General features: G+C 36.0%; 1 protein-coding gene across 3 annotated transcripts in view; it reads right to left on the bottom strand.

Annotated features, from left to right (window-relative positions):
• LOC118183632 (anoctamin-7-like) overlaps window positions 1-23975 on the bottom strand; it is a 383713-nt gene that overhangs the window by 146601 nt on the left and 213137 nt on the right. For all 3 annotated transcript variants that reach the window (XM_035353229.2, XM_035353228.2, XM_085813343.1), the window contains one exon: window positions 148-269. In XM_035353229.2, the coding sequence (XP_035209120.1) occupies window positions 148-269 (122 nt within the window). The remainder of the gene's footprint in view (window positions 1-147; window positions 270-23975) is intronic.

Raw genomic sequence — 23975 nt, 5'->3', positions numbered from 1 at the left:
TAATTTAGAAAATTCTATAAAAGAAGTAAAGTGACTGTTTTGTTTTTGAAGCACTATGTATAGCACTCAAACAGATCAAAACATAAACAATCTTATTACAGCTTAAAAGAAATAAATAGATGCCACTTATATATAAAGATTACTAACTTCTTCCATAAGTAATCCAGCTTTAACGAGATTTGCCATGAACTTCTTTCTCCAAGCCTCGTGTTTGTGAGTCCTGGGATTAAGCCTATCGTCATAAACATCTTCGTAAACCAGAACGTAATCTGAAAAATGAAAACGATATAATTTAGTTATCAATTAGCGTAAATAATTCGTGTTTTAAATTATGATTAGAATATCATTACTTGCATTAAAACATATATTATGCAAAAATTTTATCTCAGAGATTCAGCGGTAATTTTATAACAGAGATTCAGCGGATTTTGTTAGATTTGGCGAATATTAAATTAAGTCACGAATTTCAGATACTTTTCCTATCATTTTCTAACTTCGACTGTATTTATAACATTCTTTTTCGTATTTTTGGAAATTCCTGCAAATATTTAAGTTCATTTGATAACACTATGTTGTTTTTGTCGTTTGTTATAGCATTTAGTTTTAACTATTGCTGTAAGATTAGTTATTTTTATTCAGTGATTTGTTTGTTACTTTTGATATAATAGTTTTAGAGTTTATTTTATTTTTAACTGAATTTACAGGCATGTGTTTTAAATAAGTATTCATTACTTATATAGAATTACGGATCTTTCAATTTTCAGTCCAACGACGTTTAAATTGCTAAAATTGCTCAGCTAGAACGCAAAATGTGAGCAGAAACGCCCTAACTTATGTTGGCAGCAAGTTTTATCACCAAGCTGATGACATATGGCAATTTATCGCCAACTTGGCTACTTTCTGGATATTCCTAGAAAACGCATTTTTGAAGCGTGAGGACTGATTTTTCCTGATGCTCCTGCAGCACGTTAATATCGCTCCAAACAAGTATCGATCAGTTGTTAATCAGCTCTAAGACATGGTTTAAAGATAGTTAGTTGAACTGCGTTTTAGAGTTTAATCTGTGAGTGTTTTGAGAAATTAATGATATTTCTCATGTGCTAAGGATAAATTGCTTAATATTCAGGTTTTCCTTCAGCTTTTACAATTATTTGTTCTGCTGAGTAGCATTATTATTTATGACTAGCTGCGGTACTTGGCGCTGCCTGAGATTTACGCAGAGTAAATAAGCGTCATTTCGGGAGGATGGAGGTAGATTTTTTGCAATTTTAGGTAGGCAGTGATTTTTCTCTTATTTTGGCTCAAGGTGAATTGTGCAAAATTTGACCTAATAAATCGATTAAGTCAAATACAACTGTAGAACACTGTAGAACTAACACGGCACCATGTAATGGTTTTAGTAGTTACTTGTTTAATTCTTTATATCTTTTCTCGGTTTGGTTTGGTTTCTTTAATTGCGGCAAAGCACATGAAGGTTACTTTCCTAAAGGGAAGAGAGAGCGAGAAGGCAACAACGATAAGAGAGCTGGCGTAATTTCATAATTGAAATAGTGTAGAAATATTTATCTTTACTTTTAGCAAAATCAATTACAAATTCTTTGCTTAATACAGGGTGGTTATAATTAAAGTTCCACTTTTAAATGGTCATAAAAGGAAAAATTACTGGACTAAATGTTATCAAACTTCGTAATCGTGTGAAGGAGGTCATGGGAATTTATGTTCCGCAGAAAAATGAAGTTTAGAAACTCACAACCAGGGTTGTACGCAATATTGTTAAACGAAATTAGACATGGGTTTAAAATGCGTTTAATCGTTTCTGAAACGTGTCACAAAGCATGTTCAATGTGGTGTCCATTATTTTTCGAAAGCAAGTTAAATCCTATTACTGCATTCTCAACAGCAGCTCTTAGGATATCAGGAGAAATATTACGGACATAGCGGTGTATCGCATGTTTCAAGTACGCCAAATTGTTTAGATTATTTGCATAAATCATACTTTTCTTCCTGCCGTAAGCCAATTACAAGCCACTGCGGTTTTGCATAACCAAACAAACAGTTTCGTTTTAGAAATGATTAAAATGTTTTAAACCGATATCTTCATGTCTTAGGGCTGAATTCAGGCCTCGAAAATCATAAATCAGCGATCTGTAAGAAAACGATTTCTGGAATGCGCCCACTTTTGCGAGTGATTTGTGATCTCACATTTTCTAATTGCTAATCTGTGGTTGTCGCGGAAGGATTGCTCCGTTACACGGATGGCACACTTGACGTTTATCGTCTTTAACGTCTTAAAATGGTAGTTTTCTTTAGGTCAATGTTTCTTAAGTGTATACAATATGTTCAATTCGTGTAACAAAAGGTTAAATTAGATTCCGACCCTTATTTCATTTTGCATACAGTTATATTTCCCCTTGATGGTGAGGTTTTGAAACTTTGTTTTTTTCTGTAGTGGAAAATAAGTTCCCCTCCCTTACACGATTATGAAGTTTGATAACATTTGGTTCAGTTATAAGGTATTTCTCCCGCCTTCTTAGCGGTCCTTCGTGGTGTGGTGGTCTGCATGCTGGGCGCGTATTCCAGAGGTCTGTGTTTCAATTTTCGGCGAAGGCGTTGCTAATTTTTCATCTTTCCTGCTTAAAAAATACCTAATGTCTCTACACAGTAGTTTTCCTTTTATGACCATGTACGGTTTATATTTATTTTAACTAACATTTATTTTAAGTTTAAACTATCTTTCCTATCACGCCTTACTTTCCCCTGGAACTGCCAATGCCAGAGCATGTAAATTTTAGTAGAACGCGCAAGGATTCAAATTATCAGCGGAAGTATTCTGAGTTAAATAGAAAGGAAACGAGTTCGAGATGTGCTGTTCTTACTTCACGAGCGCGGAGGTAGTTAGCCAGAAATTGAAGAACCCCGCGTTTCGGCCTGTGTGCTTGCCTCGGAGAATTGTTAATCGTTCAACGCGATATTCAAAGTTTGCTGAATTAGCAGCGGTATAGTAAAGTGCGGTGAGTTTAGTTACGTTTAGAGAGCCTCGTAGTTAGAGTCTTGTTATTATTTCTTTTCAGGTTCTTATTTTTATTTTACCGCCGGGTCGGCGTAGTTTGTGATCGTCAAGAGCACGCAATTGTAATTTCTTAAGTTGAATAAAAAGGGACTTAAACCCTTAGCAAGACTCTGTCTAAATTCCAGTTTCAACAGTCACCTGTCGATTGCGTGCAGGTAGGAGGCGCGCAACTCTACATTGGCGCCCGAACACTTGTCGAACGGAAATGGCCGAAAATCGGATGGAAGCCGCGGGACAACACCAAGAAATGGCAAGCCAATTGGAAGGATTTGGATACCTGGTCCAGACTTTGAGAGCGTCAATCAAGCCAAACGTCAATTTCGACGGAAAAAATTCGGTGGCGATATTTCTAGAAGGCCTAGAAAATCACTTTCAGCTCTACCCTGTGCCTGAAAGACAAAACGTTGCCATCGCCACATCTACACTAACAGGACAGGCCGCGCTATGGTGGAAGAATATAGGCAAATTTTTATTAGGGGAATTTGGAAGCCAGACATATACATTTGAAAATTTCAAAAAATCGTTAGTAAAGGCCTTCCCCATAGTGAAAGATCGAGCAAGGCTAGAAGCCGAACTATATAGTTTCTATCAACGGGATATAGAAGAGTTGACAGACTTTATTCTGCGAAAAATTAAGCTGACGGATATGCTGTATGGGAAGAAACCCGACGCGGAGATTATTGAAATAATCTTACCAAGATTGTTACCTGCTGTTCAAGACTACTTCGAAATTAGAAACCCAAGCACATTGCAGGAGCTCTTCGAATTGGCGGTGAAGTTTCAAAATCGCAGAATAGCGGAAAAAGCTAGAGGGGCATCGCATTCTCAAAGTACCCGAAGACAATCTTCAAATGAGCAAACCAGAAATGCAAACCGCTCTTATGGGGGAAAGAGCTATCAAGCTAACTCATCGAACCTCGAAGGTCAAGGCCCAAAAAGGAAATTCAAAAACAACCGTCCGCGTACCCAAAAGACTGAAACTGAAAGGAAAGCTTTAAACGAGTAGAGGGGCCTGTAAAAGCGAGGGTCCAGACCCCGGAAGTTTTTAAAAAACCCTCAAAAAGACATTTAAATACGGTCATCGTAAAGAACTCACATCTACCAATTATACAAGTCCTGGTTGGCGATGTACCAGTAGAAGCCCTCATCGATACAGGAGCAGAAGGTAATTTTATGAGCGAAACAATCTTCAAAAAGAATTTTTATAGGTTACGATTATTTAAAAACAAAAATACGGAAATTATAGCGGCGCAAGGAAAAACCTGTCACTGCATCGGGAAATTATCATTAAACATACAGGTAAAAGAGGAAAGCCTCAAAGTATTAATTTTTGTAGTAAAGAATCTGCAAAATCCTCTTATTTTAGGTATGGAGTTTTTAAGGGCCGCGAGGGCCAAACTGAATTTTCAAGACAGTTCTGTTGTGCTAGAGATGGACTAGAGGGTGGTGGAACCTGTGGAACGATCGCAAGTTGACCTTAGCCATTTGACCATGAAAGTCAAGCCATCCAGCAAGTGGTGAGTAATTTTTCAAACTTGTTTTCAGAAAAGCCTGGTAGCTGTCAAATAGTTACGCATCAGATACAGTTAACTGCCGAAAAACCTTGTAGGACTAAACCGTATCGTTATGATAAACAAAAAGACCTAATCATCGAAGAACATATTCAGGAGATGTTAAAGAATAAAATAATAACGCCCATAAATAGTGAGTACGCGAGTCCAGTCGTACTATGTACGAAAAAGAACGAGTTTCCTCCTTCGGATAAAAGGGCTTGGAGGTTTGCTATCGATTACAGAAAACTGAATAGTATTACTAAATTCCCAGTTTACCCTTAGCCGGTTATAGAGGAAATTATTAGAAAGATCAAATATACTAGATATATGACTACTTTGGACTTAACGTCTGGCTACTATCAAATAGCTATGAAACCCGAAGACAAACATAAAACCGCGTTTATAACAAAATCGGGCACTTATGCATTTTTACGCATGCCCTTTCGGTTGTGTGGGGCCCCATCAACATTCCAGAGAGCTATGGACATTGTTCTAAAGCCTGTCCTAGGAAAATCGACTCTAATCTATCTAGATGATATAATTATAACGAGTAGTACGTTGGAACAACATATTAAAGATCTAGAAGAAGTTTTTAAATTATTAAAAGAGGGCGGTCTTACAATTAACGCCTCAAAATGCAAGTTCGCAACTAAAGAACTTAAATATCTCGGTTATAAAATTTCGCAAAAGGGTATAGAAACGCAAGATTCAAAAATAAAAGCAATCAAGAATTTCCCACCGCCCAACACCGCCAAGAAACTTTCCTCTTTCCTTGGGTTATGTTCTTACTATCGGTCTTTCATAAAAGATTTCCCTAATATTGTTGAACCACTGTTAGTAATTAAAAGAAAGAAAAGTAAATTTACATGGACCGCGGAAGCAAATACCACATTTGAAAGATTAAAAGAAGCGCTCATCAATGCCCCTGTTTTGAAATTCCCGGAGGGATACGAAAACGTGGAAATTGCAGCAGATGCGTCGGACTATGCGGTGGGTGCGGTTCTTATGCAAAATAGCCATCCTCTGGCATTTTTTAGTAAAACGTTGAATCAGACACAAAGGAATTATACAGCTATAGAAAGAGAAACATTAGCCGTATTAATGGCTGTACACAAATTTCGAGTTTATTTCGGCAAATCGCCAGTAACAGTCTTTTCGGATCATGCGGCTGTTGGTAGACTTTACTCGGGAAAAAACCTAACGCCCAGGTTAATAAGATGGGCTTTAAAACTCCAAGAATATAATATCACAATAAAATATAAACCGGGTAAGGAAAACAATGTAGCTGACGCACTTTCTCGTATAAAACTGGACGATGAAGGAAATGAACTTAAATGCGCTGTGTTGTCTTCAAAAATTTTAGATTCTAGAGATACGGTTATTACTGAACTGAAAGCTGATCCTGAATTTGGAAATATCTATGCTTATTTGAAAGACCCCGAAAGCTTTGAGCATACAGATATCGATGCGATAAGAAATAGAGCAAAAAACTATGAAATAATAGATAATTTATTATTCTATACGAAAACAACAAACGAAAATCTTGAGTATAAACCAGTCATCCCAGCCTCGCTTCGATTAAGCATTTTGAAGGAGTTGCACGAAGAAAAAACAGCGGGCCACCTCGGGGTCAGAAAGACTATAAAAAGGGTACGCGAGGCGGTATATTTCCCGCAATTATACAAAATAGTAACGGCGTATGTCAGGTCCTGCAATCAATGTCAGTTAATAAATGATATTAATTACAGCCCGGCTGGGTACTTAAATAGCATTCGCGCTACATTTCCGAATGAAATTTTAGGCATAGATCTTCTTGGTCCCTTCCCCCAGAGCGAGTTAAATAAAAATCGTTTTCTTTTAGTAATTGTAGATCACTTTTCAAAATGGACAGAAATTGTTCCACTTAAACGCGCGTCAGCCAAAACAGTCGCAGATGCATTCTTACACAGATACATTTTAAAATACGGTGCACCGATAAAAGTCATTAGCGATAACGGAAAACAATTCATTAGTCAAATATTTGAAAACATATGCACAGGACTTGGCATACGCCATATCAAAATGGTTCCGTATAGACCACAGGCAAACATAGCAGAAAGAGTGAATAAAAACATTGTAAAAATAATTCTCAGTTACGTTAGCACACATCACAAGCGGTGGGATGGCTACATAAATGAATTAGCTTATGCTTTAAGAACGGTAAATCACGATACTACGGGAAAAACCCCAGCAGAATTATTTTTAGGCCGAAAGTTAATTACGCCTTTAGATAAATTATTCTTTGTGCAACAAAGAGAGCAAGAGTTTAAACAGAAAGATGTGCAAAAACCTATTGATCAGGCGCTTAAAAGCTCGGATACGGCAAGAAATAAGTAAAAAATATATTACGATAGAAAACGCCGTGAAGCAGATTTTAAAGTTGGAGATAAAGTATTGAAGCGGAAATTTTCTTTATCAAGTGCCCCAGGCAATTTTACTGCAAAGTTAGCTCCAAAATTTGAAGGCCCCTATGTAATTCAGGAAATCAAAGGAGTGGTATTGTACCTTACGAACGAGAGAGGAGAAATCTGTAAAGCAAGTTCCAACCAGGTGAAAAAATACTATAATCAATATGATTTTGAAATCCTTAAAAGTTTCTTGCAGGACTCAAGCGTAAAAGAAGTAGAAGGTCCCGAAATAACGTCACCCGTTCCACAACCCAAGAAGCAGAGAACTGAAGAGAGACCTAGCCCTTCTACAACCCAGGCGACGGTACCGAAAAGAAAAAACGAAAATTTTCAGACTCCAGCATTTAAGAAAAACAAGAATGCAAAGCCACCGCGTAAAGAAACCTTGGTAAAGAGGAAAACACCACCTACAACGTATCGCAGTAGAAATTATACATCAAGGAGAACGCTCCCAGGGTCAGAGAGTCAGGTGCAAACAAGGCCGCCGTTCCGGAAACTAAAAAGACAGCAGGAGGAACGAAAATACCAGCAACAATAGAAGAATTTCAAGAAGGACTCCAGACCGGAGGACGTCAAGACCAGCCGTCCAAGGGAAAAATGAAAAAGACAGCAACCCGACGATTACTTCGCCAAGAGGCCAGCATGCAGAGGACGCAAAAGAAAAACTAATGTGGACGACACTCGGAGGTCAGTAAGGAGAAGATTGACGTCCATGAAACCTATAACGTGGGAACAGTTTTGCCAGAAAAGAATGACGGAGTTTCAATCATCGAAAACTCAAAGATAAGTTAAAATCTTCTATAAAATTTTTTTTCTTTTGTTCCGAAATGTTATGCGTAAGTACGAAGTTCTATGTTTTGACGAAAGTCAATATGTCTCGGTTGAGACTTAGTTTTGTTTTACTTTATTTAGCTAAGGCCAAAGTATTATTTTCTTTAAGTATAAAAGCTAAAAACAAGCATTTTCTGTTGGTCGAAAGACTAATTCTGTTATGTTAAAGCCAAAATTTGGCCGAAGATAAAAATAACTTCGTATTCTTGTATTAATAAGAATTTTAGTTTCAGTGCCGCCAGCTTGGCGAAGAATGAGTAAAGTAAAAATTTATTTTCTCTTATTCATTTTATGGTAAATTGTAAAAATCATATGTATTAAAATTTTGTAAATATACGTAAATACTTGAATGTTATGTAAAAATAGAATTTAGTCTAGAAGCATAAAATTTTAGATGCTAAAAGTAAATGCTTAAAAGCAATGAATTCGAATTTAAGTATTAAACTGTAGATAAAATCATGCTTTAGAGCGAAAGCCTGCATGTCTAAAGATGAATGAGGGGGAAGTTAAAATGAATGTGTTTTGTAGGGTTCTCCACCTACACTTGAATATTAAGAGTGTTAAAATAGCTCATCGAGTTGTAGAATGTCGAGTAAAGTGTGTCTATTTGGTCGTTGAATTCTAACAAATCATGGTGGTAGGGGAAGTGTTGTAAGACTAAAACACGAATATTCCCGTTTGACACCACACATGGTGGAGAGCCAGGGTAAAGTTAAATTAATGTTTGAATAATTGAATGAATGTGAATTAAGCAGTAACTAAGGAAAACGAATCGTTTAAAAACAAAAATTTATTCAGTGTCAAGAAAGTGTAAATTATAATGTATTTAGAAAGATACTGATACTTATTCCTTCCAGATGCTGGAAGGAAAAGAACAAGATTGATTGATGAAGTCCAGGAAAAGTTGCTGTAAGAAGAGAGATTTATATAAGTATCTACAGAAATTTAGTATAGCTTTTGTTACATAAGATTTTTTTGTGTAAACGAGGCTCTTAAGAGTTAGATCAGAATTGTAGAAACTTTACAACAGGTCGTTTGTAGGACCTGCTTCCAAGTTTTCCAAATTCTGGCAGCGGCAAATGTAGGGTTTATATTTATTTTAACTAACATTTATTTTAAGTTTAAACTATCTTTCCTGTCAAGCCTTACTTTCCCCTGGAACTGCCAATGCCAGAGTATGTAAATTTTAGTAGAACGCGCAAGGATTCAAATTATTAGCGGAAGTATTCTGAGTTAAATAGAAAGGAAACGAGTTCGAGATGTGCTGTTCTTACTTCACGAGCGCGGAGGTAGTTAGCCAGAAATTGAAGAACCCCGCGTTTCGGCCTGTGTGCTTGCCTCGGAGAATTGTTAATCGTTCAACGCGATATTCAAAGTTTGCTGAATTAGCAGCGGTATTGTAAAACGCGGTGAGGTTAGTTACGTTTAGAGAGCCTCGTAGTTAGAGTCTTGTTATTATTTCTTTTCAGGTTCTTATTTTTATTTTACCGCCGGGTCGGCGTAGTTTGTGATCGTCAAGAGCACGCAATTGTAATTTCTTAAGTTGAATAAAAAGGGACTTAAACCCTTAGCAAGACTTTGTCTAAATTCCAGTTTCGACAGTCACCTCTTGGTTGCGTGCAGGTTGGAGGCGCGCAACTCTACAACCATTTCAAAGTGGAACTCTAATTATAACCACCCTGTATATAACTTCTGTTGATAGCAAGAACGTAAGAACGGCGACACAAGCCTAAGTGAAACGTAAGAGTTGTAACTTAGACACTCTGAGTGAGGACCAGGTGAGTGGTTTTTCAAAATCTTATGAACACATTGAACTTCATGTTTTGAAGGTTAAGTGTGCAAAATCGTAAGGAATAAAAAGGATCATAGGAATAAAACTGTAGGTTTGTATAAATTACAGACACACATAAACAAACAAACGGACACTCTTTATATAAATAGATGGTTTTAATGAATTCAACTGTGGAATTTTGAGGGTCTCGCTGGTAAGTAATAATAAATCAATTGAACCTGCATTTATTGGTTTTAAGTCGATTTATTTATGAATTAATAATACAATAAATTTAAAAGAAAAATTAATTATCTTACGCTTTTCTGAAGGACAACATATAGCCACGTACAAGATAAAATTATTTTAATTCGGTTAGTGGCAGCGCATTTCTTTTAAATCGCCGAGTTTGTTTAAATTTAAAAGATAAATATATTGCCTTTTGTCAAATGACAACACAACTCTTTCATACCGCTGAAACATAAATATCTTACGCTTTGCAGAGTGCTTGAACAACAGGACTGTTGCTACTTTTTGCCCTGTTGTTACTGCAAAGCTTTCAGATCGCTGACTTTGTAATCAAAATTTATCAAATTCATACAAAAATCCATATTTATGAAGAGCGTAAATCCCATGCAGGGGAAATCTTACGTACAATCTTACGCAGAAAATGACCCTCCTGTTGTTTTGAAGATTAAGTATCCAAAATTTCATCAAATTCGGAATAAAACTGTAGAATTACATGAATAACACACAAACAAACGGGCGCTCTTGTTTATAAATATAGACAAATTGTCAATTTCTGTCTGCTTAACTAGAATAATTATTTAAAACGATACTACAAACTGCAGCTCGACCCAGTAATATTAACTTCCTTGCAATTTATGCGGAAAGCATAATATAAATGAACCTTCCCACAAATTACAAGACGAGCTTGGAACTTTTAATTGCTATGTCTAGTTAAATCCAGATATAAGTCCAATGGACGTCCGCCAGACCACTGAACTGTGAGAAAGTGCTTTTTTCTTGGGCAGCATAAAGTTGCCATTTGCTTTCTGCTAGTATCTATAAAGAGGGCGGATCGTTTTCTAAATTTAATAAAATACTGTTACGGATTTGGTATTTAAATAGCTAATGATAGTTGAATTATAAATTAAATTGTTTTATTCCCCGTGCAGTGCAGAGCGAGACGAATATTAAAGGAAAGCTAAGCCGGAAAATTAAAAATACAAGAGCACGTGCATTTAACATTTAATAAAAAAATATCTCTTTTTGATTTCGAGAAAGTGCTGGAAAATTCTCGCGCATTTAAAAAGCTTATATAAGCGGCATGGAAACCTCTCAATTCGTAGTCAGTTAGTTGTTGTTTTAAGAGTTTGTTTAGAAAACTGCTCTTGTTGATTGTAGCGAATTCGCGGATTAGCTTTCTTTAGCTGTTTTGAATTACGTTCTCTTGAACGTTTGAGTAGTGAAAAGATAACTACTGTGAGATATTGTAATACTGCACGAATATCTGAGGAAATTTAAGCGTTTTTGTTGTGATAATAATAAATTTTGTTCATTTTTCATCGGACTTGTGCATTCATTTCATAACGATCCCGTACGCAAGCAACAATAAAATTAAAAAATTTTTTATACAATCAAATTTTATTTAAAATGCATACAATAATTAATACACTATTATGAGATAAATAATTTATCATATAATTTAACGGGAATAATTGATTAAATAACTCTGTTTACAGAATTCATCTGCAACTCTATATCGCGAATAATAAAAGAGCGATAAATTAAAATCTAATGTGACACTGCATGATTTCGTTGAATGGCTTATTAAATTATACACAGTTTTTGCTGCATTTCACGAATTTCATTACAGATAAATTTCTCAATCAATCAATTCAGTTCTCACCTCGACACAAGAAAAAAATATCATCATTAAAAATTGTAAAATACAGAAAAACCTAAAACACCAAACAGAGTTAAAAACCGTTAAAAAACAATTTTTATAATTAAAATTAGAGTTAAAATTAATTAAAGTTAGGGAGAAAAACAGATTTTTCGGTGCACAAAATTTTGTAACACTTGGCAAAAAGACACTGAATTTGGTGCAGAAACCGTCTTAATTGGCTGGCTACTAAGTTTCAAATACAAACAAATGGCGACGTCGTTAGGCTTATTGGAACTAATAATTCTGCAACTAATGCATGCAGATTAAATAAAGGTATAAAAACCTTTCCCCAGAACCTAAGGACAGTATAATTCAATCACTTCTTAGAATCATTAGGATTATTTTTTCGATGCCAGGAAACTCAAGAAATGTGCAATGCCGTCGATGAGACTCGAACCTGGACCTCTCGAAAACGTGCCGAGGGTGCTGCCATTACACTACGAAGGCATGCAGAAAGCAGGGAGAAAATACATTATATACCTCCCCTTTTAAAGAGCGATTGGAGATATGGGGACCCGGTCGCCAAATCCTGGTGATGAAGAATCATCATCCACCAGCTCTTTTAGTTCGGGAGCCACTGCAGAGTCATTAGGAGTTTTTTCGGTGTCAGGAAACTGAAGAAATGTTCAATGCCCTCGCCGGGAATTCAACCTGAGTCTCTCGAATACGAGCCAAGTATGCTACCGTTAAACCACGAAGGCATGCGGAAAGGAAAGAGAAAATACCTTATTAACTCTTAAAGCAAAATATGCACAATTTATTAGCGTATAAGAATAGAACAGCTTACAATGTGGGGTAACAGAATGAGTACATATATATACTTTTGGTGCGGCCGATTACAACCAAAAATAGAGGTGATCATCTGTACGTTATAGCAGTCCCACATAAAAAATTTCAGCGTTCTAAGTCTAATCGTTTTTGAGTTATGCGAGATACATACATATGTACGTACGCACGTACGTACAGACGTCACAAAAAATCTCTTCAGAATCCATTTTAAATCTATTTCCCAATACGCTTTGGGAAAAAAAGTTCTTTATTCTGTCCGTACGGCCAGATGTAAACATCATTCGAATGGAATCGAGAGCCGTCAAAATGGATATTTTCGTTGAAATACGATACCCGAAATTTTTCGATATTCCAATACTTCCTTTACTTCGTATAAAAAAGCAAAAAATAATGACTTGTACTATATTTGACAACATAAGTAAATTAATAGATTTAATTATTTAGGCACCCCAAGCTTTTATTATTCGCGTTAAAAAATTGTAGATGAATTCTGTAAATAAAATTGTTTTATTTATTGTGCTCTTTGAATTATATAATAATTTTTTGTATCCTTATTTTTATATTATCATATCCATTTTAAATAAAGGCTATTTGTATAAAAACCTTTCTTTTAATGTATTTCATTTTCTGTTTAGTCACAGATACGGGTTATCAATGATGAAATTTTTTTGTCATTATTAAAACACAAGCAATAAGTTAGAGATAAATAAAGTTAAATAAATCATGTTATAAATAAAGAAATAACTGAACGTCATCCAGAGAACGAAATCGCTTCGAATATTCAGTTTCTGAAATTTGATATTTTAGTAAGTACTTTTCTAAAACAGAAGAATACAGAAAAAGTGGCGAGTTAAGCCTAATGAACCGCCGTCTGTTTACATCTAAAACTTAGTAGAAAAGTGAATTAAATCAGTTTCTGCACCTTCAATGTCTTTTTGCCCAATGGGTTAAAAATTAAATTTTCAGTTTTGTGTACCAAAAAATTTGCCTTCTTGACCGCTGGCTAAATGGCCTGTTTTTGCGTAGAAACTCTAATTTTAATTCTAAAAATTGTTTTTGTTCTTTAAACTATTTTTACTGCATTTGGTGTTTAATAATTTTCTGTATATTACAATTTGTAATAAAGATCTTTTGAGTTTTCATATATTTTTGCCTTGCAGCGAAGTGAGAACTGAATTGATTGAATGAGAAATATGTCTCTAATGAAATTCGAGGAAATAAGTTGAAATGAAATGCAGCAAAAAATGTATATAATTTAATCGGGCAATCAAGAAAGTCATATGGTGTCCACATAAGATTTTTTAAAATTTCCATTTAGATGTTTTTTAATGTTTAAACGATTTTTCGCGCATATCTTCCTTTAACGAACAAACTAAGCATACCAAAATTTTACTTTTGCACCATCCAGTACAGCGAAAAAGAATCATTTGATGAAAACTTGTATGAAAGTTTTAATGTAATTTCTGAATTTATGGCGAATTTTTGATTTGCCATCTTGGCACACTTCATGATGATATTCGTTCTTGATGATATTCTTGGCACACTGCGATATTCGTTCTTTAAAAATGCTTGTGGTAGTTGTAACATTGTTACTGCATCCAATTTCCGAAACTGAATCAAAGCGATTCCTTCATTCACTGAACGACGTTCAGTTATTTTTTTCTTCATCTCATAATTTTTTTTAAAGATTTATAAGTTATAAATAATATTACAAATTTATAAGTTATAAATATAAGTTTAAAGTTTTCAATGATGACTGAAAATGTCATCACTGTTAACGTGTAACTCAGACTAAAGAACAGAAAAAAGAAATACAATTAAAAGAAAGGTTTCTACAGAATAAGCCTTTATTTAAAATAGGTATGATAATTAATACACTAAAAAGAGGAAAATAATTTATCATATAGTTTAGTGGGAATGATACAAATAATAAAAACACACTAATAATTCTTTATTTACAGAGTTCATCTACAATTTTCTATCGCGGATAATAAAAACAAAGGTCTCCTAAATAACAAAATCTGTTAATTTTTTTTTTTTTTTTGCATTGTCAAATTTATAAGCCATTCCTTTTTTTTTAAATTTTTATTAATTTAATTTCACTGCCAAATTGTAAAATGAATTTAAAATGGATTCAGAAGTGTGAACGTGCTAACGTACGTTCGTATCTCGCATAACTCAAAAACGAGTAGCCGTAGAACGTTGAAATTATGTACATGGGATTGCTATAAAATCTAGCTGCGCATCTCCCTTTCTCATTGCAATCGACCACACAAAACATAATAGCAATCCGTATTTCCAAATCCGAAAGCTGCCGATAAAACGTCGTTTCTGTGTCCTAGAAGATATACATAGGGTGAATTCGCTATCAAACAGACAAACTTGCATTGTAGACGACTCGGAATCACATAGGAATACAGGGTCGCAAATGCCGTAGTTGCGAGCTATGGAACAAAGAAGAAGAGAAAATTAACGGAAACAGCAGCACATTAATAGAACAGAACAAATTTTATTGTAAGGTTGTACTACAACAGGTGCTCGAAATTACGACAAGAAGTCATCTGGAAGGCTTCATAGTAGCGCTGTATGGAATTCCTTACGTTCTGAAAGATTCCTGGCATGTCACGAATCCTCCTGGCAGCTACGGATATTCGAGCGACAAGATCTTTAACTGAAGGAACTGGCGTCTCGTACACCAAACTCTTCATGTGACCTCAGAAGAAGAAGACCATGCATGATAGGTCCGGTGTTAGGTCCATGTGGTACCAACATTACGGGGCTCCTCCACATTACACGATTGACGTTCGCCGACACCTCGACGTAAGCTTTGAACAGCGGGTGGTGGCCCGGTTCATTGGTCTGCGAGATCGCCGGATCTATCATGCATAGACTTCTTCTTCTGGGATCATATAAAGAGTTTGGTGTACGAGACGCCCGTTCATTCAGTTAAAAACCTCGTCGCTCGAATATCTGTATCTGCCAAGAGGATACATGACATGGCAGGAATCTTCCAGAACGTAAGGAATTCCGTGCAGCGTTGCCTCAGACCTGCCAGACGACTTCTGGTCGTAATTTCGAACACCTGTTGTAGTACAAACTTTCAATAAAATGTTTCCCGTTCCATTGTTGCTGTTTCTGTTCTCTGCTTCTTTGCACCATAGCTCGCAACTACGGTTTTTGCGACCCTGCGTTCCTATGTGATTCCGAGTCGTCTGTGTACCTCCTTTACACCCTTCAAGTTTATCGGTCGGGTAGCGAATCACCCTGTATATATATTCTCATTCTGATATCTGGCTCGATGAGCTCAGTTTTTTATTCTTATACATATGTTCATCTTTATAGACATAAGTTTTTTCATTAATTTATATAATCATTTTTTTTTAAATTTTTTCATTCTTTATATTGTAGGGTTTATATTTATTTTAACTAACATTTATTTTAAGTTTAAACTATCTTTCCTGTCAAGCCTTACTTTCCCCTGGAACTGCCAATGCCAGAATATGTAAATTTTAGTAGAACGCGCAAGGATTCAAATTATCAGCGGAAGTATTATGATTTAAATAGAAGGAAATGAGTTCGGTGTGATATTCTTACTGCACAAGCGCGGAGGTAGTTAGCGAAAATTGAAGAACCCCGCGTTGCGGCCTAGGTGCTTGGCGGGAAGTAGTGGTAATCGTTCCAGTGAGCTTCAAGTCTGCTGAATTAGCAGCGGTATTGTAAAACGCGGTGAGTTAGTTATTTTAGAGAGCCTCGTAGTTAGAATCTTGTCTTTAGTTTCTTTTCAGGTTATTATTTTTATTTGACTGCCGAGTTGGCACCGTCTGTAAGCGTCAAGAGGACGCAATTGTAATTTATTACGTTGAATAAAAAGGGACTTAAACCCTTTACAAGACTCTGTGTTTTATACAGCTTTCACAGTCACCTCTTGGTTGCGTGCAAGTTGGAGGCGCGCAACGTTATATTGGCGCCCGAACAATTATCGAACTGAAATGGCCGAAAACTGGATGGAAGCCGCTGGACAACACCAAGAAATGACAAGTCAGTTAGAAGGTTTTGGATACCTGGTCCAGACTTTGAGAGCATCAATCAAGTCAAACGTCCATTTCGACGGAAAAAATTCGGTGGCGGTATTTTTAGAAGGTCTAGAAAACCACTTTCAGCTCTACCCTGTGCCTGAAAGACAAAAAGTTGCCATCGCCACATCAGCACTAAGAGGACAGGCCGCGCTATGGTGGAAAAACATAGGCAAATTTTTATTAGGGGAATTTGGAAGCCCGACATATATATTTGAAAATTTCAAAAAATCGTTAGTAAAGGCCTTCCCCATAATGAAAGATCGCGCACGGCTGGAAGCCGAACTATATAGTTTCTATCAACGGGATACAGCACAATTGACGGACTTTATTTTACGAAAAATCAAGCTAACGGATATGCTGTATGGAAAGAAACCCGATGCGGAGATAATTGAAATAATATTACCAAGATTGTTACCCGCTGTCCAAGACTACTTTGAAGTTTGAAACCCAAGCACATTGCAGGAACTTTTCGAATTGGCGGTGAAGTTTCAAAATCGCAGAGTAGCGGAAAAAGCGAGAGGGGAAACATATTCTCAAAGTACCCGAAGGAAATTTTCAAATGAGGAAACCAGAAATGGGAGAAAGAGGAACCGCTCTTATGGGGGAAAGAACTATCAAGCTAACGCATCGAAACTCGAAGGTCAAGGCCCAAAAAGAAAATTTGAAAATAAACATCCGCGTACACAGAAGACACAGATTGAAAAGAAAGCTTTAAACGAGTAGAGGGGCCTGTGAAAGGGAGGGTCCAGACCCCGGAAGTTTTAAAAAAACCCTCAAATAGACATTTAAACACGGTCATCGTAAAAAACTCACAGCTACCAATTATACAAGTCCTGGTTGGCGATGTACCAGTAGAAGCCCTCATCGATACAGGAGCAGAAGGAAATTTTATGAGTGAAAACTTCTTCAAAAAGAATTTTTATAGGATACGATTATTTAAAACCAGAAATACGGAAATTATAGCGGCGCAAGGAAAAACATGTCACTGCATCGGGAAATTATCATTAAACTTACAGGTAAAAGAGGAAAGTCTCAAAGTATTAATTTTTGTGGTGAAGGATCTGCAACACTCTCTTATTTTAGGTATGGACTTTCTAAGGGCCGCGAGGGCCAAATTAAATTTTCAAGATAGTTCCGTGGTGTTGGAGATGGACCAGAGGGTGGTGGAACATGTGGAGACACCTGAAGTGGACCTTAGCCATCTGAATGACCATGAAAGTAAAGCAATACAGCAAGTGGTGAGTAATTTTTCTCATTTGTTTTCAGAAAAACCAGGAAACTGCCAAATCGTGACGCACAAGATTCAATTAAATGCCGAAAAACCTTGTAGGACTAAGCCATACCGTTATGACAAACAAAAAGACTTAATCATTGAAGAACATATTCAGGAGATGTAAAAGAATAAAATAATAACGCCCATAAATAGTGAGTACGCGAGTCCAGTCGTACTATGTAGGAAAAAGAACGATTTCCTCCTTCGGATAAAAGGGCTTGGACGTTTGCTATTCATTACAGAAAACTAAATAGTATTAACAAATTTCCAGTTTACCCTTTGCCGGTTATAGACGAGATCATTAGACAGATCAAATCGACAAGATATATGTCTACTTTGGACTTAACGTCTGGCTACTATCAAATAGCTATGAGACCCGAAGATATACACAAAACCGCGTTTATAACAAAATCGGGCACTTATGCATTTTTACGCATGCCTTTGGGTTGTGTGGGGCCCCATCAACATTCCAGAGAGCTATGGACATTGTTCTAAAGCCTGTCCTAGGAAAATCAACTTTAATTTATCTAGATGATATAATTATAACGAGTAGTACGTTGGATCAACACATTAATGACCTCGAACAAGTTTTTAAATTATTAAAAGAGGCCGGTCTTACAATTAAGGCCTCAAAATGCAAGTTCGCAACTAAAGAACTTAAATATCTCGGTTATAAAATTTCGCAAAAGGGTATAGAAACGCAAGATTCAAAAATAAAAGCTATTAAGAATTTCCCACCGCCCAACACCGCCAAGAAACTTTCGTCTTTCCTTGGGTTATGTTCTTACTATCGATATTTCATAAAAGATTTCGCTAATATTGTTGAACCACTCTTAGTAATCAAAAGAAAAAAGAGTAAATTTACTTGGACAGCGGAAGCTAACACAGCTTTTGAAAGATTAAAAGAAGCGCTTATTAATGCCCCTGTTTTAAAATTCCCTGAGGGGGACGAAAACCTGGAAATTGCAGCAGATGCGTCAGACTATGCGGTGGGTGCGGTTCTTATGCAAAATAACCATCCGCTGGCATTTTTTAGTAAAACATTGAATCAGACACAAAGGAATTATACAGCTACAGAAAGAGAAACATTAGCCGTATTAATGGCTGTACACAAATTTCGAGTTTATTTCGGCAAATCGCCAGTAACAGTCTTTTCGGATCATGCGGCTGTTGGTAGACTTTACTCGGGAAAAAACCTAACGCCCAGGTTAATAAGATGGGCTTTAAAACTCCAAGAATATAATATCACAATAAAATATAAACCGGGTAAGGAAAACAATGTAGTTGACGCACTTTCTCGTATAAAACTGGACGATGAAGGAAATGAACTTAAATGCGCTGTGTTGTCTTCAAAAATTTTAGATTCTAGAGATACGGTTATTACTGAACTGAAAGCTGATCCTGAATTTGGAAATATCTATGCTTATTTGAAAGACCCCGAAAGCTTTGAGCATACAGATATCGATGCGATAAGAAATAGAGCAAAAAACTATGAAATAATAGATAATTTATTATTCTATACGAAAACAACAAACGAAAATCTTGAGTATAAACCAGTCATCCCAGCCTCGCTTCGATTAAGCATTTTGAAGGAGTTGCACGAAGAAAAAACAGCGGGCCACCTCGGGGTCAGAAAGACTATAAAAAGGGTACGCGAGGCGGTATATTTCCCGCAATTATACAAAATAGTAACGGCGTATGTCAGGTCCTGCAATCAATGTCAGTTAATAAATGATATTAATTACAGCCCGGCTGGGTACTTAAATAGCATTCGCGCTACATTTCCGAATGAAATTTTAGGCATAGATCTTCTTGGTCCCTTCCCCCAGAGCGAGTTAAATAAAAATCGTTTTCTTTTAGTAATAGTAGATCATTTTTCAAAATGGATAGAAATTGTTCCACTTAAACGCGCGTCAGCCAAAACAGTCGCAGATGCATTCTTACACAGATACATTTTAAAATACGGTGCACCGATAAAAGTCATTAGCGATAACGGAAAACAATTCATTAGTCAAATATTTGAAAACATATGCAATGGACTTGGCATACGCCATATCAAAATGGTTCCGTATAGACCACAGGCTAACATAGCAGAAAGAGTTAATAAAAACATAGTAAAAATAATTCGCAGTTACGTGAGCACACATCACAAGCGCTGGGATGGCTACATAAATGAATTAGCTTATGCTTTAAGAACGGCACATCATGATACTACGGGAAAAACTCCAGCAGAATTATTTTTAGGCAGAAAGTTAATTACGCCTTTAGATAAATTATTCTTTGTGCAACAAAGAGAGCAGGAGTTTAAACAAAAAGATGTGCAAAAGTTGATTGATCAGGCGCTTAAAACCTCGGATACGGCAAGAAATAGGCAGAAACTATATTACGATAGAAAACGCCGTGAAGCAGATTTTAAAGTTGGGGATAAAGTATTGAAGCGGAAATTTTCTTTATCAAGTGCCCCAGACAATTTTATGGCAAAGCTAGCTCCAAAGTTTGAAGGCCCCTATGTAATTCAGGAAATCAAAGGAGTAGTCTTATATCTTAAGAACGAGAGAGGGGAAATATGTAAAGCAAGTCCCAACCAGGTGAAAAAATACTATAATCCAAATGATTTTGAAATCCTTAAAAGTTTCTTGCAGGACTCAAGTCTAAACGAAGTAGAAGGACCAGAGACTACAACAACTATTCCACCACCCAAGAAACAGAGACCTAGCACTTCTACAACCCGGACGTCGGTATCAAAAAGAAAAAATAATTTTCAAACACCGGCGTTTAAGAAAAACAAAAATACAGATGCACCGGGTAAAGAAACCGTGGTAAAGAGAAAAACAATACCTACAAAGGATAGCAGGAGAAATTACACATCAAGGAGAACGCGCACACGGCCACAGAGTCAGGTGCCAGCAAGGCCGCCGTTCCGGAAACTGAAACGCCAACAGGAGGCACAAAAATACGAGGAACAGAAGAAATTCAAGAAGGACTCCAGACCAGAGGACGTCAAGACCAGCCGTCCCAGGGAGAAACGGAAAGGCCAACAACCAGACGATTACTCCGTCAAGAGGCCAGCATGTAGAGGACGCAAAAGAAAAAGTCAGGTGGACGACACTCGGAGGGCAGTAAGGAGAAGATTAACATCCATGAAACCTCTAACTTGGGACCAATTCTGCCAAAAACGAATGACGGAGTTTCAAGCATCGAAAACTCAAAGATAAGTTAAAACCTTCTATAAATTTTTTTCTCTTTTGTTCCGAAATGTTATGCATAAGTACGAAGTTCTATGTTTTGACGAAAGTCAATATGTCTCGGTTGAGACTTAGTTTTGTTTTACTTTATTTAGCTAAGGCAAAAGTATTATTTTCTTTAAGTGTAAAAGCTAAAAACAAGCATTTTCTGTTGGTCGAAAGACTAATTCTGTTATGTTAAAGCCAAAATTTGGCCGAAGATAAAAATAACTTCGTATTCTTGTATTAATAAGAATTTTACTTTCAGTGCCGCCAGCTTGGCGAAGAATGAGTAAAGTAAAAATTTATTTTCTCTTATTCATTTTATGGTAAATTGTAAAAAGCATATGTATTAAAAATTTGTAAATGTATGTAAATACTTGAATGTTATGTAAAAGTAGAATTTAGTCTAGAAGCATAAAATTGTAGATGCTAAAAGTGAATACTTAAAAGCAATGAAGTCAAAATTTAAGTATTAAATTGTAGATAAAGTCATGCTTTAGAGCGAAAGCCTGCATGTCTAAAGATGAATGAGGGGGAAGTTAGAATGAATGTGTTTTGTAGGGTTCTCCACCTACATTTTAATTTTTAAGACTATTAAAATAGCTCATTGAGTGGTAGAATGTCGAGTAAGGTGTGTCTATTTGGTCGTTGAATTCTAACAAATCATGGTGGTTAGGAGAAGTGTTGTAAGACTAAAACACGAATATTCCCGTTTGACACCACACACGGTGGAGAGCCAGGGTAAAGTTAAATTAATGTTTGAAAAATTGAATGAATGTGAAGTAAGCAATAACTAAGAAAAACGAATCGTTAAAAACAAAAATTTATTGTGTCAAGAAAGTGTAAATTATAATGTATGTAGAAAGATACTGATACTTATTCCTTCCAGATGCTGGAAGGAAAGACCAAGATTGATTGATGAAGTCCAGGAAAAGTTGCTGTAAGAAGAGAGCTTTATAACGAGGAACAGAATTTTAGATACAATTTGTTACATAAGATTTTTTTGTGTAAACGAGGTTCTCGCCAGTTAGTTCAGAATTAGAGAAACTTACAACAGGTCGTTTGTAGGACCTGCTTCCAAGTTTTCCAAATTCTGGCAGCGGCAAATGTAGGGTTTATATTTATTTTAACTAACATTTATTTTAAGTTTAAACTATCTTTCCTGTCAAGCCTTACTTTCCCCTGGAACTGCCAATGCCAGAATATGTAAATTTTAGTAGAACGCGCAAGGATTCAAATTATCAGCGGAAGTATTATGATTTAAATAGAAGGAAATGAGTTCGGTGTGATATTCTTACTGCACAAGCGCGGAGGTAGTTAGCGAAAATTGAAGAACCCCGCGTTGCGGCCTAGGTGCTTGGCGGGAAGTAGTGGTAATCGTTCCAGTGAGCTTCAAGTCTGCTGAATTAGCAGCGGTATTGTAAAACGCGGTGAGTTAGTTATTTTAGAGAGCCTCGTAGTTAGAATCTTGTCTTTAGTTTCTTTTCAGGTTATTATTTTTATTTGACTGCCGAGTTGGCACCGTCTGTAAGCGTCAAGAGGACGCAATTGTAATTTATTACGTTGAATAAAAAGGGACTTAAACCCTTTACAAGACTCTGTGTTTTATACAGCTTTCACAGTCACCTCTTGGTTGCGTGCAAGTTGGAGGCGCGCAACGTTATAATATAATCAGCTTTTTTTTAATTTTTTCATTCTTTATATAATCAGTTTTTGTATTCTTATATGTAGGTGCATTTTTTGCTTTAAAAGTAATTAAGTTACGTTGTTCTTATGTTCTGATTAAGAATTATCAGCAATTTATAATTTAAGTGTAGCTAATGCGTTGCCCCTAATGCGTCGTCTATTTGAAGCTTTTAGTAGTAGAGAATTAAGATAGTTATGCACCAACTTCAGTGTCTTTTTGTGCTGTGGGACCAGAAGTTAACTTCAATGTTAGTGCACCTAAAATTTTGTCTTTCTGTCCGTAGACTGGACAGCTTGTTTTTTCTCAGGAACTCTAATTTGCAAAAATTGGTTTTCTTTATTTGTTTTTAATCGCATTTGGTGTTTTAGGCTTTCTGCATTGTAAAATTTTTAATGAAGAAATTTTGAGCTTTTATGCATTTTCGTCTTACCACGAAGTGAGAACTGAAACGATAAAATGAGAAATATATTTCTAACGAAATTCGAGGAAATACTTTAAATGAAGTGCATCAAAAACGTCTATAATTTAATAGGCCGTACAAAGAAGTCGTGATTGTCCACATTAGATATTTAAATTTTCACGGGCGCTTCACGTTTCTGTTATTCGTGACAGAAAATTGTAGATGAATTCTGTAAATACATTTATTTAATCTATTATTCCATTAAACTATATGATAAATTATTTTCCTTCTTTTAGTGCACTAATTATCATATCCATTTTAAATAAAAGCTTATTCCATAAATAGCATTCTTTTAAGTGTATTTTATGGACAACATGATTCCATTATTAGATTTCGTTATTTAGGCATTCACGCTTTTAAAATTTGTATTTCTGTCACTTGATTGATTTGGTCTTGAATATTTCTTTCTTTTTGTTCTACAGATCAGGCAACGTTTAAGAATAACTTGAATCTCTTTTTAAGTCTCTATTTTATTTTAGTATTTTATTTAGTTATTTTTCCTTAATTTATGAGAACCAGTGTAATTGCAAAGAAACATAAAAAAATAATCCTTTGACTAGCAAAGTTGGGCAACAGAGACCTTACGTGTTTCTTTTTTCCTAACATACGTCTCATTCTTCTCAGAGCAAAATTTCAAGGCTTTCTTAATTTGACCAAAAACCTTTCGCGAATGTTTTGTCAATTGATATCGCGTAAACACATGCATTTCCGTCGTCAATTTTACTCTTGCAGCCGAAGAAGTCGATTTTATTTAACCTCTGAAACTAGTTCTATAAATTTATGCAAAACATGATTCTTCTTACCAGAGTATCTTTAACATAATTGCTATTTTGCCTAATTTTA

This window comes from Stegodyphus dumicola, chromosome 3 (genome assembly GCF_044657685.1).
Source record: "Stegodyphus dumicola isolate Sdum_Otavi_A_Nest chromosome 3, ASM4465768v1".
Taxonomy (NCBI): Eukaryota; Metazoa; Arthropoda; class Arachnida; order Araneae; family Eresidae; genus Stegodyphus; species Stegodyphus dumicola.
The sequence above is the reverse complement of the archived record's forward strand: the minus strand, read 5'-3'. Positions and strand labels throughout refer to the sequence as shown.